Source organism: Erpetoichthys calabaricus, chromosome 5 (genome assembly GCF_900747795.2).
Source record: "Erpetoichthys calabaricus chromosome 5, fErpCal1.3, whole genome shotgun sequence".
Taxonomy (NCBI): domain Eukaryota; kingdom Metazoa; phylum Chordata; class Cladistia; order Polypteriformes; family Polypteridae; genus Erpetoichthys; species Erpetoichthys calabaricus.
In genome coordinates this window covers 56966997-56984719 of record NC_041398.2, presented here as the reverse complement: position 1 = coordinate 56984719, position 17723 = coordinate 56966997, and the positions used below count along the sequence as shown (strand labels likewise).

The following is a 17723-nucleotide window of genomic DNA, read 5'->3' as shown; positions in this document are numbered from 1 at the left end:
TCAGTTTGCTTGCTTGTCCTACTTGCATGTTCTTCTTATAGCTGCACACTAAAGTGATGAATGTAGGGAGGAGAAGATGACCCCATCTACTCTCTTTGAATGGTAGTAGCGTTGTATGTACTGTAAAGATTTGTAAAACTGTAGAGATATCAGTAGCACATTTTCCAGAGCTAATGTTTACAGAAGAAAAACCTTGTACTAGGAAGCAACCATTTCCTTGAGGACAAAAGCATATTTCTTTGATGGTTTGGGGAGCTAGCACTGTAGCTCTTGTATAGGTAGGCCTGACATGGCCAGGTACTTATTTTTGCATTTCTTCTCATGCATGATATTGCCATTTTTGAACTGGCAACATCCTGAAGAGCATCAGGAAGTGGCACTATTAATATTTTTAAATAGCCCGTTTTCTGCCTTTAAAATTACATAAACATTTAAAAAATAGGGTGGCACAACCTAAATGAATTAAAGCCATTTTGTACATTTATTAGACAGACTGATCATTGGAAGCTATCAAAGTTATCATTTCAATCTCCTTGAGCACAAGAAAGTACACCATTTTTTCCCTGCAAGGTAAAAAAAGTTAGAAGTCGCTATGATTTGGATCACTCCTGATTAATTCAGAGGCCTGAGGGGGCTCAGAATTAAATGCCAGGCGATTCTTCCGTTCCTACTTTATACATTCAGTAAACATACAGTTGCTGTAGATCATGAGAGATGTGAGCTGACAGTCTGCATCTAGCCACTACTGTGTCCTTAAGGGATTATAATAAATGGTCCTTTATAATCAAGGTTTCTGACAGGACTGCAAGCTAGTACACAAGTTCACCTGCAAAGATGGCTTGCTACTTTAGGCTTTAACTTCAGTTTTTTTGCAGCAACCTTCATCTATCTATCTATCTATCTATCTATCTATCTATCTATCTATCTATCTATCTATCTATCTATCTATCTATCTATCTATCTATCTATCTATCTATCTATCTATCTATCTATCTCATTCCTATGAACTGTATCAAGATTTAATAATTGGATAATTAAATAAGACTATATATAAGACACTTCTACTACAATGATTGCATTGTTTTTACCTTCCTATTTTTTCTTAAACTTTGCAGCATGAAGTAAGTGCAGTGGGAACACAAGCCCTCTTAGCATAGCCTGAAAGAAAGCATGTAATAACAACAATTATTTAAAAAGTTAATCTTTAGGACAAGAACCAGATTTAAGAAGTTATTAAATAAGCTATCTTCTTAGTGCATTGACCAACAGATTTCCTAGAAAGCTTTTATTTTTGCACTGACAAGTTACATTTAAGTTGTAAATTTTTAGTGTTTTTGTCTGTTCTGCATGAGTAGAAATTGTGCTCTTCAGAGGATGGAGCTGGTGAAATAAACCTTTTAGTTAAAACCTTTTATTTTATTTTTTTTACATATAATGTACATTTCGAGTTTTATTTCTGAAGCAGAAAAATCAATCATGGACAGTGTGCTTTTAAATGCAGGCTCAACCAAAATTATAATACGTGTCTTCAATTACTCTGACAGAACTGCGTAGTGATTTAAAAACAGAAAATTATTCATAAATAACCATACTGTTTATTAAGGATTCTGTTCACGACTCTTTTTTAGTCTCCCCATTCAAATCCAAATTTAATGCTGTCCCATTCCCAAAGCTTTTATAAAATCAAAATTGCCACTCTGCCATTTAACCCTAAAGCAGTGTAATTTTAACATCTCTAGTTCTAACCTTTTACAGCCTTATCTCTTTGTTTTATGGGCATTCCATGCACAATATTAGTCTTCTTGTTTATTGATTAGTGTATTTAATTTCTTTGGAGCAAACACAATGGCACGGAACATGCTTCACACTGAGTGGCTTAATTTAGATACTTTGCTGGATTATTTTCAGGCTGTGTGAGGTTTTTATGGGTTTCCTGTAAGAAGTCTGCGTTCCACTCACCATTCGTTGTATGTAGTCAGGTTGATTTGCCTTTTGTAAATAATTTAGATGTGGATCTCCTATAATTATGTTTAGGTGTCAACAGAAGTGAATTTATTCATTCTGCAGTAATTTCTGATGCAACTCAGTGAGAAAAGTGTTATTTAAAACCAAAATCTGATTTATTCGGGATTTACTACAAATTACCCAGTGACAAATTAAAATTTAAACTTGAACTGCCTTCACTAAAAGAAAATAAAACAACACAAAAACAAGAATTTTGACAAACAAGAACAGCCCATTCAGTCCTTCAAGTTCATTTGTTTAGCTAATAGCTAAGCTGTCACGATATCTCATCCAGATTCTTCCTAAAGGTTTTCAAGGTTTTGGCCTCAACTACATGTCTTGGTAGTTTGTTCCAGTTTCCCACAACTATTGCATTAAAAAGATGTGTTTTGGCTCCAGTCCTAAATGTACTTCCTATTATTTTACACTGGTGTCCTATTTAGTGCTGGACCTGGAAAGTGTCACCCATCTTTTATTTATAATTCACATTCTTTTTGCCCATATGTAGCTCATACATTTATATTAATCAGTTATTATTTTTTATAGTGCCATTACCAGCATTTACAATAACAAGGAGCTTCACAATAGAATATGCAGTTGAATAATTCAGGAAAATCGGGGAAAAAATACATAACATACAAGGGAAGCACCACTGGTAGACATCAGAAGGACCTTGGAACTTTACCTGATAGATTTTACTCTGTAATTGTCAAAAAAGCTATACAAACATATACCTTTAATATATAATTACAAAACTGAGTGCATGACATACATATAAAGCACAACAAAAGGATAATGCTAGAAAACAGAGTAGAGTAACGGACTAGGGCAAGGTAATATTGTACAATGAGGAAGCAACAGTGAAATCATACTGAATATCAGGAACCATGAAGACTCATTTATAAGAGAATCAGGAGGTTCTTCAGTCGGGATAGGAACCTTAAAAATTATCTTGGAAGAGAATTCCACTCAGTAGAAGTAACAAATCAAAGTTGTGAGTTGGGGTTTTGGGGTTAGAAGAGTCAAAGATTCATGAAAGCTTTATAGGCTGTTAAAAGTATTATGAAGTTTTGTGAAGTGTGGACCAAAAATAAGAGAATGTACAAGACAATCCAATATTTGAGTGAATTCCTATAAAGAAATATAATTCAATTGGTAACTTTGTCAAAGCATTTTGGTTGGCTGAAGACTCTGTAATCTTTTAATAATTCTTGAATGTATTGACAGAAGTGTTTAAACCAACAACTTTTGCATACATGAACACACAAATTAAGATAAATACTTAGTAAAACAGAGCAATTTTAATTTGATTAAAATAAAGAAATGATGACAATATACCATCATTAGCAATATAAATGAGATATGGTCAGCTGGCAATGGAAGAGAAGAAAACATAAACTGTGGTCAACAGTATTCCTTGAGAAAATAAATGTCTCAGTCAAAACCAGATGAAGTTTTATTACCCCTTGGCATTGTACGATATTATATGTATGTTCTGGTCAATTTAATAAGAAGTTAAATTTTTTTTTTATATTTGGTTTATATGGCTCCCATCATCCCTGGTAACAGGAACAGCAGGATACTAAGAATTCCCCATATGAAACTGTAAGTGGCAGCATGGTGTGGCATGATAAAAATACATTTGAAAAGCAGAAAAGGGAACAAGGTCCCTGTTTGAAACTGCAAGTGGCAGTGTGGTGTGGCCCAGAGTGATGTAATACAAACACATTCAAGCAGTGGGGCCCTGTGAAAATTTGTATGGCTAATGACACTTGCTCAGATGAGAGGGGAGTTCATTACGTGAAACTTCAAGCAGGCACACTGAAATGGTGATTCACTGGTATGCTAAGATGTTGAAACTGGAATTGCACTGCTCAGAAAACTAACACAGGGAGAACTTGCAGTGAACAGAATCTGGATATGGTAATTGAACCCATGACACTTGAACTATTAAATGTGCACAGTGACGCTTCAAAGTTATACCAAACCGCATTTACAAGTCAAGCATAGCATCAGGTCCTTCAGGAAACACGTTCTCAATAGAGTCAAACTGTGATTCAGGGTCTTTATATTTGGTATCACTAGCATTCTGTAACTTTTCTGGAACTTCTTCAACTGCATGTTTTCTTATTTGTGAAGAAGAACACATTCCCCTAGTGCAAACTTCAAATTTTATTGTACATCAACCAAACAATTCTCATGCAGTCTCACAGAAGCTTTGTGCGTAAAGATGAGCTGTCACATACACAATTTATTTCCTGCCTTTTATGTACAGTTGTGACATGTAGTAGAAATGACCAATCATAGACAACTATATTTCATTGGAAAGGTCTGAAACTCAGCTATCCAATGGTAATGAGTCTTTCACTTTAAGTGGCTCAGCATAGGTGGGATCTTTGATAAAATCAGATTCACTCAGCTGTGATGTGCTGCTCGCCTCTGCATTTATGTGTGCAAACCATACATTTTATAATGAAAGAGAGCAGAAAACATAGAAACCTATGATTTATTTAAAAGAAGATCCCTTGGGTGTGTAAAATACTATTATTGGTTTTGATTGACTTGTGGGTTTATTGCTATATACACAAACAAGTTTGAAATATGGTGTTGTCCTGCTGGCGGGATGCCTCATACATAAGCGGTTATTCAGTTTGATACATATGGGGACGTATGGAATTTGTGATAATGCTCATACTAAAATGTACTGTATGTTATAAATGACTAAACTGATTAATAATATAAAAAATGTGTGGTTCTATATTATTGATATAAACAGCCCTTTGTAGAAGAAGTAGGAAAAGTCCTGTCCTATTACCCTGCTAGTAGCAGAATAATGCACATATGTAGATTTACTACATATGTCAAGACAAACAATTTCATTCACCAAAGAATACAGCAAAATTCAAAAATCATATTAACATGTAGAACAATTGGTATAAATGAATGTTACATATGTATGCCAATGAATTAAAAAAAAAATCAATTTCTATTTATTTTTTTAATACTGACTGTGCCATTATTGACTGTGTTGGAATCAAAAAAAGGTTTTGGTAATTTTGTACATTATCTTGCATCTCTTTTGTATAGAAAAAAATTTAAGTCTTTTGTTTATTAAGCATTCTGACACCTAGTGTGGAGGCGTAACATGCAGTGTGTGGGATTGAAATATAGAGGCTTCAGATCCTGGGTGTATTGAACCATTTTTATTAACTTAAAATACATTGGGGGGAAAAAGAAAAAAAAAAGTTTGTTGTTCAGAAATGAGCAGCTTAGTTACCAGCAATGGAAAAATCAGACTTTAAAGTTTACAATAAAATGGAGCACTAACCCAAAACAAGACATTTCAGCTAAAGAAAGTCTTGAACCTTGCTATTGAGCTGTATACATCCCCAAGCTAACTTAAAGTTACTTGCTCTCTCTTCACCTTTCCCTCTCACTGCCTCTGACGCTGTCACTCTCACATACTGTAGGCTTTTCCAGCGGAGAAAGTAAATTCTCTAGTGCAGCTCATGCTAACACCCATGATTCATATTCTGTCCCTTAAGTGCCAGAGACAGTTGGTTTACCAGCTAATTGTCTCCTGATTTTATACTTTGCAGTGAAATTGTTTCTCTTAATTATTCTCTCATGCATATGAATTCATTTTCTTGCTCTGTTAAACAGAAAGCACTCCACAAGGTATTTAGGTAGCTATTTACGACTTAACTATTTTAGTGTGTGAATATGTTTGTGCAGCCTTACCTTCTCAGAAAATATATTTACTCCTTGTAAAAGTTGAAATTATATAAAATGTCCTTACATCATTACTTCTCCCTAAAATCTTCCCAATGAATTATTAATAAGCCAGTTTGCATATACCTAGAAAAATTCCCAAAAGTAAAACAATTAAACTTCATACAGTGCTATCCCAGGACAGAACCCATTTTTTCACCTCCTTAAACATTTTGTTAGTGAAGGGCTTAATATATTTTGAAAATGTGTTCTCCTTTATTAACATTATGGTGAAAAACACAATGTAATGTCTAAGCTAATTGGTGATACAGAGAAAGTCAAAGTTAATAACATCATTAGTCAGTACACAGCAGCTCTTGATGATTTGACTGCAAATGTGACACTAAGTTGGGGGAAGGAGGTTCAATCAAGAATAGTTTGTCAAGAACTTCACAGAGATGGATAGTATAGGGAGCAGTGCATAAGATCATTATTACCCAAAAATCTTTCACCTTGTTCCTACCATGTCTAGGAACAACTCACTAAAACGTTTGTAGTAAACAGAGACAATATCAACAGATGAGAAGGCTCCACTCACAGGGTTCCTTCCTAAAAATCCACTCTCATTTTCCTCCATTGTGTGCACTTTAAAAGGACTAATGATGCAATGTTCCATTTTCCCCATGTATTAGAAAAATATGTACGATATCTAAGATAATAATATGTAAGATAATAAGACAGAAAAAGAAACTAAGCAAAAGACTTCATGCTAAGAGAAGATAGAAAGGCAAAATTGCTATTATCATTTCAAGAGCTCAGTACGTGAGACTGACTGACTAATTTATATATCTTGCTACCATTTTGAGTGTTGCATCATTACATGGCATAACAGCAGCAAGTAGTGTTTAGAGCAGTGTTTCCCAACCTTTGCAGTGTCATGAGCCGGTTTTTCACATGCCATTATGTTCGTGACGCATCCCTGGTCCCCCTCTGTGAATTTAGTATGACCACCAGGGAGTTATCTGATGCTCTCACTAGAGCTTTAAATGAATTAGGCACAATCATGAATGTTTTACCTCCTTGAATAATAAAGCATGGTCATCAGAGCAGGTTTTCGGGAGGTCATCCAGGATTCATTCACCTGCAGTGATTCCGCTGTGAACTGAGCAGAGCGGTGATTCTGGGGGCAGGCGCAGCTCACCAACATAGGCTGGGAAACACTGGTTTAAAGCATTGTAGCCTACAGTACTTTTCTGCTACTCCTGACATCCCCATACAGTACCGGAACTCCTCCTTTGGCACCCTGCCATATGCTTTATCTAGGTCCCTAAACATGCAATGCAGTTCCTTCTGACCTTCTCTGTACTTCTCCATCAACACTCCTAAGGGGAAAATTGCATCTGTTGTGCTCTTCCCTTGCATAAAACCATATTGCTGCTCACAGATCGCCACCTCTCCTCTCAGCCTAGCATCCATCACTCATTCCTATATGGTGCGGCTAATCAGTTTTATACCCCAGTAGTTACTGCAGCTCTGTTCATCTTTCTTATTCTTAATAATTGGTACTAATGTACTTAACTTTATTGCCATCTCACCTAAACATCTCCATTCCTCCACTGGTATATGGTCTGGGCCAACTGCTTCTCTACTTTTCATCCACTTCAGTCTTGCTTATAAGTTCTTTCTGGTTTACTATCTCCACTTTATCCAACCTACACTCTCTCTCATTTTATATATCCATAAGTTCTTCAAAGTCCTCCTTTCACCTTTTCAACACGTTCTCCCTGCTTGTCAGCACATTTCCATCTGCATCCTTTATCACCCTCACCTGCAGCACATACTTGGCAGCTTGGTCTCTCTGGCTGGCCAATCAGTACAAGTGCTTTTCTCCTTCCTTTGTGTCCAGCTTCTCCTATATCTCATTATACACCTTTTCCTTAGCCTTCGCCACCTCTCTCTTCACCTTACACCACATTTGTTTGTACACCTGTCTGCTTTTAGCATCTCTCTGGTTATCCCAATTCTTTTCCCTAACATCTTCCTCTTTATGCTTTCCTGTACTTCCTCATTGCACCACTAAATGTCTTTGTCTTTCTTGCTCTGTCCAGATGTCACACCGAGCACATGATAGCGAAATTTATGCAAACATAAGCCACTGACAACTTACTGTGTTTCACTCAGATCTAAACATGTTTCAACAATGTGTACTAGCTTATGTCTTCAATGCACTTCTCAGTGGATGTATTAATTAGTAATACCTTTGACGCAGACTACTGATGGGATTTTTGGAAAGTAATGATGGTCCTAAGGTTGACTAAATGTTCTGAAGTTATTTGTGTAAATATTAATCAATGTCACCATCTTACTCTATCTAGTTACTGTATTCGAATTCTGGAAATTAGACGATCAGCCCACACTCTTGCTGTTGTCTATTGCAATTAGGAACCACTGGCCAGTGAAAACAATTTGCACAATGCATCAGCAAACCACACTAGGAAACCCTAACTCATGTGAAGCCCTCGGTCTTTAATGCTTCTCCATTATTTGTGACTGTGAAACTGCTTTATTTCCAACATGATGCAGCAAACCATCTCCATGCTTGATTTTAACAACTTCTTTCGGCTGCTCCCATTAGGGGTTGCCACAGCGGAGCATCTTCTTCCATATTGTCCTGTCTTTTGCATCTTGCTCTCTTACACCCACCACCTGCATGTCCTCTCTCACCACATCCATAAACCTCCCCTTAGACCTTCCTCTTTTCTTCTTGCCTGGAAGCTCTATCCTTAGCATCCGTCTCCCAATATACCCTGCATCTCTCCTCTGCACATGTCCAAACCAACGCAATCTCGCCTCTCTGACTTTGTCTCCCAACCATACAACCTGAGATGACCCTCTAATGTGCTCATTTCTAATCCTGTACATCCTCGTCACACCCAATGTAAATCTTAACATCTTTAACTCTGCCACCTCCAGCTCTGTCTCCTGCCTTCTGGTCAGTGCCACCGTCTCCAACCCATATAACATAGCTGGTCTCACTACCATCCTGTAGACCTTTCCTTTCACTCTTACTGATACCTGTCTGTCACAAATTACTACTGACACTCTTCTCCACCCATTCCACCCTGCCTGCACTATCTTCATCACCTCTCTTTCACAATCCCCATTAGTCTGTACTGTTGATCCCAAGTATTTAAACTCCTCCACCTTTGCCAACTCTACTCCTTGCCTCCTTACCATTCCACTGACCTCCCTCTCATTTACACACATTTATTCTGTCTTGTTCTTACTGACCTTCATTCCTTTCCTCTCCTCTCTAGAGCATATCTCCACCTCACCAGGGTCTCCTCAGCCTGCTCCCTTCTCTCGCTACAGATCACAATGTCATCAGCATCCAGGTGTCTTCCCTACCATAACTGAAAAACTTATTTCAGAATAATGTTTTATTTTAAATATTGTGATAAAGGCACTATATAGCACCCGACCCGGCACAGACTGACACAGAGGCACGTGTAAAATCCAAACAAAGACTTTATTTTCTTCAGCTGGAGGGCATGTCTTCCCCGTGAACCCCCCAGCCACAACACAGTCCCAAAAGCACTTAATATAAACAACACAACTCTCCACCTTGGCACCACCACTCCTCCTAGGCAACCTCGTCCTTTTACTCCCAATTCTGGCTCCTGAGTGGTCGATGCTGGCCCTTTTTATAGCCCACCCGGAAGTGCTCCAGGTGCTTGATCACCTGTTGCTAACTGCATTTCCGGGCGGGGCTGTAGAGGTGCCCAGGTTGGCTCTGGGATCCATGCAGCACTCCCTGGCAGCCACCCCAGATCCCCACAGGGTTGTGGAGAACTCCATCTCTCATGGAACCCTGCGGAAAATTGAGGCACCATCATCAACCAGAGAGGCTGCCACCAGGCGTCCCGGGGGAGGTACTGAGGAGCCCATGGGTGCTCCCCCGGAACATAAGTAGAAGGGGCGTCCCGCCACAATATATTAACTCCATTATATTTTGAATTATATAGTGTTTTGTAATATTATTACTATTGTAATATTATTGTAATAATATTATTATTTTGGTAGCACCTATGAATTTTTGTTCACTTTGAAAGGGGATATACTATTTGAGTGTTGAATTTTCTTGTGCAATTTTGCTCAGATTTCAAGAGTATACAACAAATCTCTTCAAGGCAAGGATAAGTTTTGAATCAGGTAAACAGAAAAGAAATAAAAGAAGTCTAACAACAAAAATCATTTAGCACGATGCTTAGAGCCGCTTGTATGAAAAGACAGAGAGCTTGTCCTTCAGGCACTTTGAACACATTCTCAGAGAGGTTTTTTTTTAATGTGACCTAATTTTCTTACTTTTTTACAAGGTCTTACTATTACACCATATAAATTATTGCTTATAAAAACAGTTTACAGATTGATTTTAACATGTAACAGTGTTTTTGAGGTTCAGGCACTATAATTTTGAAATCAAAGTAATTCATTATTTTTTAAGACTTGTAATAGAAAATTACTGCAAGGTTGATTTGGCAACATTTAAACTTAAAATGTAAATCAATAAATGAATGGTGCGATATTGCTTGTTACATGGTCAGCTAGTGACATATGGCTGTTTCGTGCTCCTCACACGTTTCAGTGGCTGTCCCTTGCATAATAGATTTGAAAATTAACAACTTGGAACCTGTTGTTTTTTATGATTGTATTAGTTCTTATAATGAGTGCATTTACTGGAACCAATGTTTTTTTTACTTTAATAGTGCCATACTTCAATGACTGTGTTCCTCAGAGAAAAGGAAAAAAGAGAGAGAGAGAGAACAGTTTGAGTTTTCTTTCTTAATTTTGCTGTTTTGATTGGTCTTTCAAAGTAAATAAATGTAAGGCCATGTATTCAGCTGTTTATCATTTAAATGTGGTTACTTAACTTTTTTCTTCTTATTTTCAGTGACCCACTAACTTACATCCAGTGAGTGTATTTACAGTATCTGATTTTTGAATTACGCAGTGGTAGCGCTGCTGCCTCACAGTTAGGAGACCTGGGTTCGCTTCCCGGGTCCTCCCTGCATGGAGTTTGCATGTTCTCCCCGTGTCTGTGTGGGTTTTCTCCGGGTGCTCCAGTTTCCTCCCACAGTCCAAGACATGCAGGTTCGGTGCATTGGCGATCCTAAATTGTCCCTAGTGTGTGCTTGGTGTGTGTTTGTGTGTGTGTGCCCTGCGGTGGGCTAACACCCTGCCCGGGGTTTGTTTCCTGCCTTGCGCCCTGTGTTGGCTGGGATTGGCTCCAGCAGACCCCCATGACCCTGTAGATAGGATATAGCGGTTTGGATAATGGATGGATGGATAATTTTTGAATTAATTGTTATTCTCCCTAAATGTTATCAATCAACAAGCAATAAATTAAAATAGCCGTTTTCCATTCTTGCAGTAATTGTAGGTCTGTTTAGAACTGTTTCAACTTAGTGACATTTGTGGAGTTTTCAAGCATGAATTACCGGGCTTAGTTTCTGCTAAAGTATTATTATTATTATATAAGATGATTTTATTGAAATAACCTACATACAGTATGTGTGTGATTAAACAGGGAAATATTTATGTACAATCGAGAACAAAAAGATAGAGAATATCACACTAAAATTTAGATCAAGACTTACATAGTCCATTCTGACACTTTACCTTCCTTTATTCCTCATGTATTCTGTTACAGACTTACTCTGTTTCACATTATCTTTGTGAATATTGTACTTCAACAGGTGGATGGCCTGATGTCCTAAGCCAGTCCTATGATACAGCAAAATATGTGGTTCATCTGTAATGACAAATTAACCAAGACATGATGCAGCAAAACATCTCCTCCATAGCATGCCTCTGCTTGATTGCTAGCATGGCGATCATATTCTGGACTGCACTAACATAAAAAAGCTCCTATCAGGCAGAAATTTTTAACTTGTTGTTTCATCTGTCCGAAGAAGGTTGCTCCAGACCAGATGCGTTTTTTTGCCAAATTTGTGGCAGTTAATCTCTGCCTTGTTAGTTTGCCATAGATTTCTTTTTGTCTAGCATCTCTCTAACAGAGAAAGCAACATGCAGATTTTGCAGTAGGGTTTTGTCTGAATTCATTAGATGTTTTAAGCATTTATCTTGTAACCATACCTGTTCAAAAGTATAGCCAGTCTAATGACTAGTGTTCCATACTTTCTCTATGTGAACATTATGGCTGTGCAAGTGGATTGGTGTACACTGATACACATCAACTTTTTTTTTTTTCTGTAATGGTATGGCTAAAATGACTCAGTTTGTATTGTTAACCAAAGTATTTAAACAGCTGACAATTGAAAAACACAGCAGGCTTCCAAGCAGAAAAAGCTATCATCAAAATTCATAGTAATTTAAAAAAATCAGACAGGCAGCAGGTAACTTTTTGCAAATCTATAAATGCTGTATACTCTGTTTGTAAACTTTAGCAAAAAAATATCTGCTTAAAATTACTTTCTGTTAGTTTTTGATTTGATTTTTGATTTCACACCTAATTGGATGTTTTTGCCACACTCCTCATTTTTCTACATAATCGCTGTCAACGTCAGCAGCTTTGTGCCAGTGGGAAACAAAAGCTTGTATCCCCTTCTTGTACCAGTCGGCATCCTGCATTCATAACCACTTCTACATGTCTTCGATAACTGCATCACTCCCAAATCATTTCCTAAGGCTCCAAAGATGTGCAAATACACTTCTTAACTGACTGTGAGTGCTTGTTTCTGATTCATTCTCTGCCTCAAGAAGTTCAATAACAGCTCATTGTTTAATCACAGGTGCCCAGGTTTCCTTCCATTATCCAAAAACATGTAGATTAAGTAGATGGGCAATGCTTAATTGTCCCCAGTGTTTGTGTGTCTTCACTCTACTATGGACCAGCACCCTGTCCAAGGGTTGTTCCTGACTTGCACCTAATGGTTGCTGGTATAGGCTCAAGCTTTCCCACGTTCCTGCGCTGGCTGGCTGGCTGTTTATCCACACAACCAGACATTGTTTTTCAACACTCAACTTCATTCTGAGAGCCATTTGCTTGTCTGCCTGAAAATGGATTTTTTCAATACACTGCAGTAGTAAGTTGGACTTTTCCATCTAAACTTGTAATGAGTTGCAGACATTTTGTTAACTTTGACTAAAGTATAAAGTATGATCCAAAACTGCTTGGACAGCACTATTTCAAGTTGTAATAAAACAGAAGTAAAAAAAAAAAGTTTGGGTTGTTTTTTTAGTTTTAATAAATAATGCTGTTTTTTTACAGCACTCACTTACCATGACATTATACTTTGTTTTCCTAGTGTCCAGATTCAGCCTGCAAACAAGATCTGCTTGCATACCTTCAACGCATTGCTCTGTACTGCCATCAACTCAACATCTGCAGCAAAGTGAAGGCTGAAGTCCAGAACCTGGGAGGCGAGCTCATCGTGTCTGGGGTGAGTTAAGACAACAAAGTATTTGCTTTGCAGAACTTCAAAACCTACTTTGCATAGGTGTTACAATTATGTGGCTATGGAGTTAAACTGGAAACAGGACCATGAAGTTCAATATGTACCAAACTGGGTATCACTAACATGTAAACCTATGATCGTGACTTTTAAATTAAGAAAATCATGTAGTACTGTATTCAGAAAGCAGTACAGAAGGCACTTTATGAAATAGAGACAAATGACCATTAGGGCTATTCAATACTCACTATGTTCATTTATAAGTGGTCACAATTTACTATTTTAGTTAAACATGTTTAACATGAATAACAGATCTGAACAAACAAACTTTAATGTTTAGTATAATCATTGCTCTATGACCTAGTAACTAAGCCACTGGACTATAAAACACAAGACTGCTGGCAGCATGTACTCCACTTGTAAAACTGTGTTATCAGTTTTACCCTTAACATCCATCCATCCATCCATCCATTTTCCAACCCACTGAATCCGAACACAGGGTCACGGGGTCTGCTGGAGCCAATCCCAGCCAACACAGGGCACAAGGCAGGAACCAATCCTGGGCAGGGTGCCAACCCACCGCAGGACATACACAAACACACCCACACACCAAGCACACACTAGGGCCAATTTAGAATCACCAATCCACCTAACCTGCACGTCTTTGGACTGTGGGAGGAAACCGGAGCGCCCGGAGGAAACCCACGCAGACACGGGGAGAACATGTAAACTCCACGCAGGGAGGACCCGGGAAGCGAACCCGGGTCCCCAGATCACCCAACTGCGAGGCAGCAGCGCTACCCACTGCGCCACCGTGCCGCCCCTACCCTTAACATGGCACACCTAAATCATCACTGGGGTAGCAAATTGGTTTTAGAAGTCACAGAATCCCCTGTCTGGGATTTCAATAGATTGTAGTATAACTGCATCTTTTCCAGAAGTTCTAACATGTGGTGAGTCGGTATCATGGCCTAACCTACACATTGAAGGCAAAAGAACAGTCCAAGTACCTCTATGAAAAGGTTGAATGAAAAGCACAAATCAGGGGATGGAAACAGGAAAATTTCCAAGTCACTGAATATCCCTTGGAGTCCAGTTAAATCAGTCATTAAGAAATGGAAAGAGTATGGCACAGCTGGAAATCTACCTAGAGCATTTCATCCGGAAAAACTGAGCAATCGTGCAAGAAGAAGACTAGTAAGGGAGGCTATCAGTAGCTCTGAGGGAATTACAGACTACAGCGGCTAAGATTGGAGAGACTAGGCAGAAACAACTGTTGCCCAGAATACTCTGATTTGATATTTGGGAGGTGGGTAAGTGAGTGAGCCACCTAGAAAGATGCATTAGATTAGGTAGAACTTTATTTGTGCCCAGGGTGGACTCTGGTTTTTGCAGAAGCTCTTTCAATGAATAAATACATAAATAGATAAATAAATATACAGTATAAAGAGCCCCAGTAGCATTTCTTGACAGACTTCGCTGAATAATTCATTAGTTAAAAGTCCTCTGTGTTAGTGGGTCAGAGAGAGGATGTGTAGCATTATTCATAATGGCACAAAGTTTTGTTTTAATTCTTTCCTTTGTTTCTACTTCTATGGGGTCTAGAGTGTGTCCCATAAGTGAGCCCACCCTTTTAATTAGCATCGTTGATTTGGTGGGCCTCTCTGGAAATTATGTCACTGGTCCAGCACCCTGCAGAGTAGAATATCACACTAGCCATAACAGAGGAAGAATAACACTAACCACACTAAAGGAAAGATGTCTCCTTAGGAAAAAGAGCCTGCTCCTCCCTTTCTTATATACTTCCTCTCAGTTCTGGTCAAAGCCCATTTGGGTTCCTTGGCGGGGGTAGCATAATGGCACCCTCACTGTCCATTTTGGGAAGTCAGTATTAGTATTCAGTGAGTGGATTGTGTGCCCTTTCAGTTATGTAAATGGCACCTCTTTGTGTACATACTGCAGAATTTATGTAACACACTCCCCTTATCTTTCTTAATGTTGCCCCTCAGGTGACTGCTTGCAAATGGTATTTAACTAGACTTTGACAATGGGGAAGGTTTCCCCCTCAGTGTTCAGAGTGCACTTCCCTTCAGTCACATAACTGGCGCACCAGTGTGTGCATAATGCAGAGTTTACGGATCACATGCCCCTTGGTGTCTGGAGCACAAATCACTGAACTTTTTAAAACTGGCACCCCTAATGGTATGACTGGCTCAGGCTGTAATCACCATTAAGGATTTTATGGTGCAAGCACCCTGTGTCACCTTGTGCAGTTGCCAATGTCATGCATACCTAAATCCTCTGTGTTATGAGACCAGCCCAATCGATCATTGATATAGACCCCCAAATACTTGTAGCAATACACCACCACTGCGTTCATTTCTTTAATTTTGATCAGGTGTAGAGGCTCTTTGATGCAATGAAAATCAATAACCATTTCCTTGGTTTTGCTGATGCTGAGTTGCAGTCAATTCTTTCTTCTTCAAGAAACAAAGTTCTCCACTTGACTCCTACAGTTTGTCTCATCGCCCCCATCAATAGACCCAATTTGTGTAAAATCATCAGAAAAAAAGACAAGACTTGGTTTTATATTTATAGCCTGAAATGGAGACAGGACTCTTCTTTGTAGTGCTCAAGTGTTGCTCACGTCCACATCATAGACATAGTCCTTGAGACTCACAAACTGCATAAACAGGGATGGTTGGATGGTTTTGAGAAATCAAAAAACATAATCCTCACATTTCTGCCACCTTTATCCAGGTAAGAATAAGCCTTGTGAAGCAGATAGATAATTGCATCCAGCACTACAGCCTTTATCCAATAGGCAATCTGCAGTGGGTCCAGGTGGTCTACCACAAGAGAACTCATACAGTCCAGGAGAAGTCTCTCAAAGGTCTTCATGGTATGAAATGTAAGTGCAATTGGTCTGTAGTCATGAAGTGAAGAGGTGCCTGCCTACTTTGGAACTGGAGCAACTCTTTTTGGAGCCTTAAGGTTAGACTGAATAGGTGACAGAGGATACCACAAAGTTGGTGAGCACAGACCTTAAGGGCTAACTCTATCTAGTCCTGTGGATATGTTTGTGTGTAGTTTCCTCAGTTGTCTCCTCACTTGGTCTTCAGTAATGGACAGCACATTCTGATGATCAAAGGTGGACTCATCACACACCATTCCAGCTGGAATGGTGAGAGCTGTTAATGTAGTAGGGATGGTATGGGATTACTGGTCATTGGACGAAGATGGCAGTGAAGGGAAAAATCATTTAAAACATTAGCTCAGGGCATTAGCTTTATTCTACATCCTCTTCTAGCACCTAAGACCTGGATTGCAAGAATCCAGTATTTACTGTATGTCCATTCCATTCCAGGTGACTTGTTAGTATTCTGAAATTGTCTGGATGTAGATAGTTATGAGTCACTATGACACCCAAGTTCTTCTCATAAGATGTAGTTTCAAGTTTCACACTTGTGATTGTGCATTCAAATGTAACATTTTAACTTTTTACTTATAATACATTACTTATACCTACATTAAATTTAACCTATCACAAATTTGCCCAAGTCGGAACACTGTCCAGGTCCATCATAATAATTCAGCTGATTCTATATTTTCTGCTCTTCCACCAGAGTTGTTCCCAACTTCAAAGTCAAACAGCTCATGACTTATACTCTTACCGAGATCATTTATCGTTATTAAAAAAAAAATAAGCAGCACCACCAACTGATCCCTGAGGGACACCACTTTTAATATTGACTAATTCTGAAAAAACATTCCTAGCACCATAACCCTTCCTGTGTTTAGGTCAATTTTGCTGCTATTTACAGATTATGCTATGAATATGATCTCACCTAAAAGATGTTAGCAGAACAAAATGAAAATATAGTCAAGATACAAGCATCAAAGCCCAAATAGTTAATGCATAAATCAAAATTGTTTGACAATTGAAAGTTGCAGAGGTCCAAAAAGTAATACAGATTTAGTATTTAAACTTTGCGACTCAGCAAAAAGTGATGGCAATGAGCCTGTAGCTGGGCTAAACCAAAGTTACCAAAGTTCAGCAGCTCTAACTCAAAAAATGGGATTCAACAAAAGCCTGATGCACTGAAATGATTTCACAGACAAAATATCTTCGTTTTTAAAAGTTTAGTTAAAATTCAAAGTAAAACAGTTCACACAAAAAAGAAAGTTAAAATAGCAAAAAAAGGAAAATTCTTATTAAGAAAAGTTCTGTTCAAAGCCTAAATCTTGTTACATCTCAAATAGTTACTATTTGCTTAACATTTCTGAACCGTTTCAAGATGTTTCTGAACCGTTTCATAACGGTCAGAAAACTGTATGCTTAACCCATTTCTAACTTGAAAATGGGTCTTTCCAGTCCCTGTTTACTGGGACCTGTTCTAAACACAACTGAATCTACTGTAACACTGTTTCTTAGGTATAGCAAGAAGGTTCTATCTTTTATTAACTTATAGGCAGAAAAGACTACAGTAATCCCTCCTCCATCGCGGGGGTTGCGTTCCAGAGCCACCCGCG

General features: G+C 38.4%; 1 protein-coding gene across 2 annotated transcripts in view; it reads left to right on the top strand.

Moving 5' to 3' along the window:
- The window catches only part of ctnna2 (catenin (cadherin-associated protein), alpha 2), a 1866011-nt gene that overhangs the window by 1821927 nt on the left and 26361 nt on the right, over nucleotides 1-17723 (top strand). For both annotated transcript variants that reach the window (XM_051928041.1, XM_028801549.2), the window contains exon 17: nucleotides 13044-13178. In XM_051928041.1, coding sequence (XP_051784001.1) covers nucleotides 13044-13178 — 135 coding nt within the window. The remainder of the gene's footprint in view (nucleotides 1-13043; nucleotides 13179-17723) is intronic.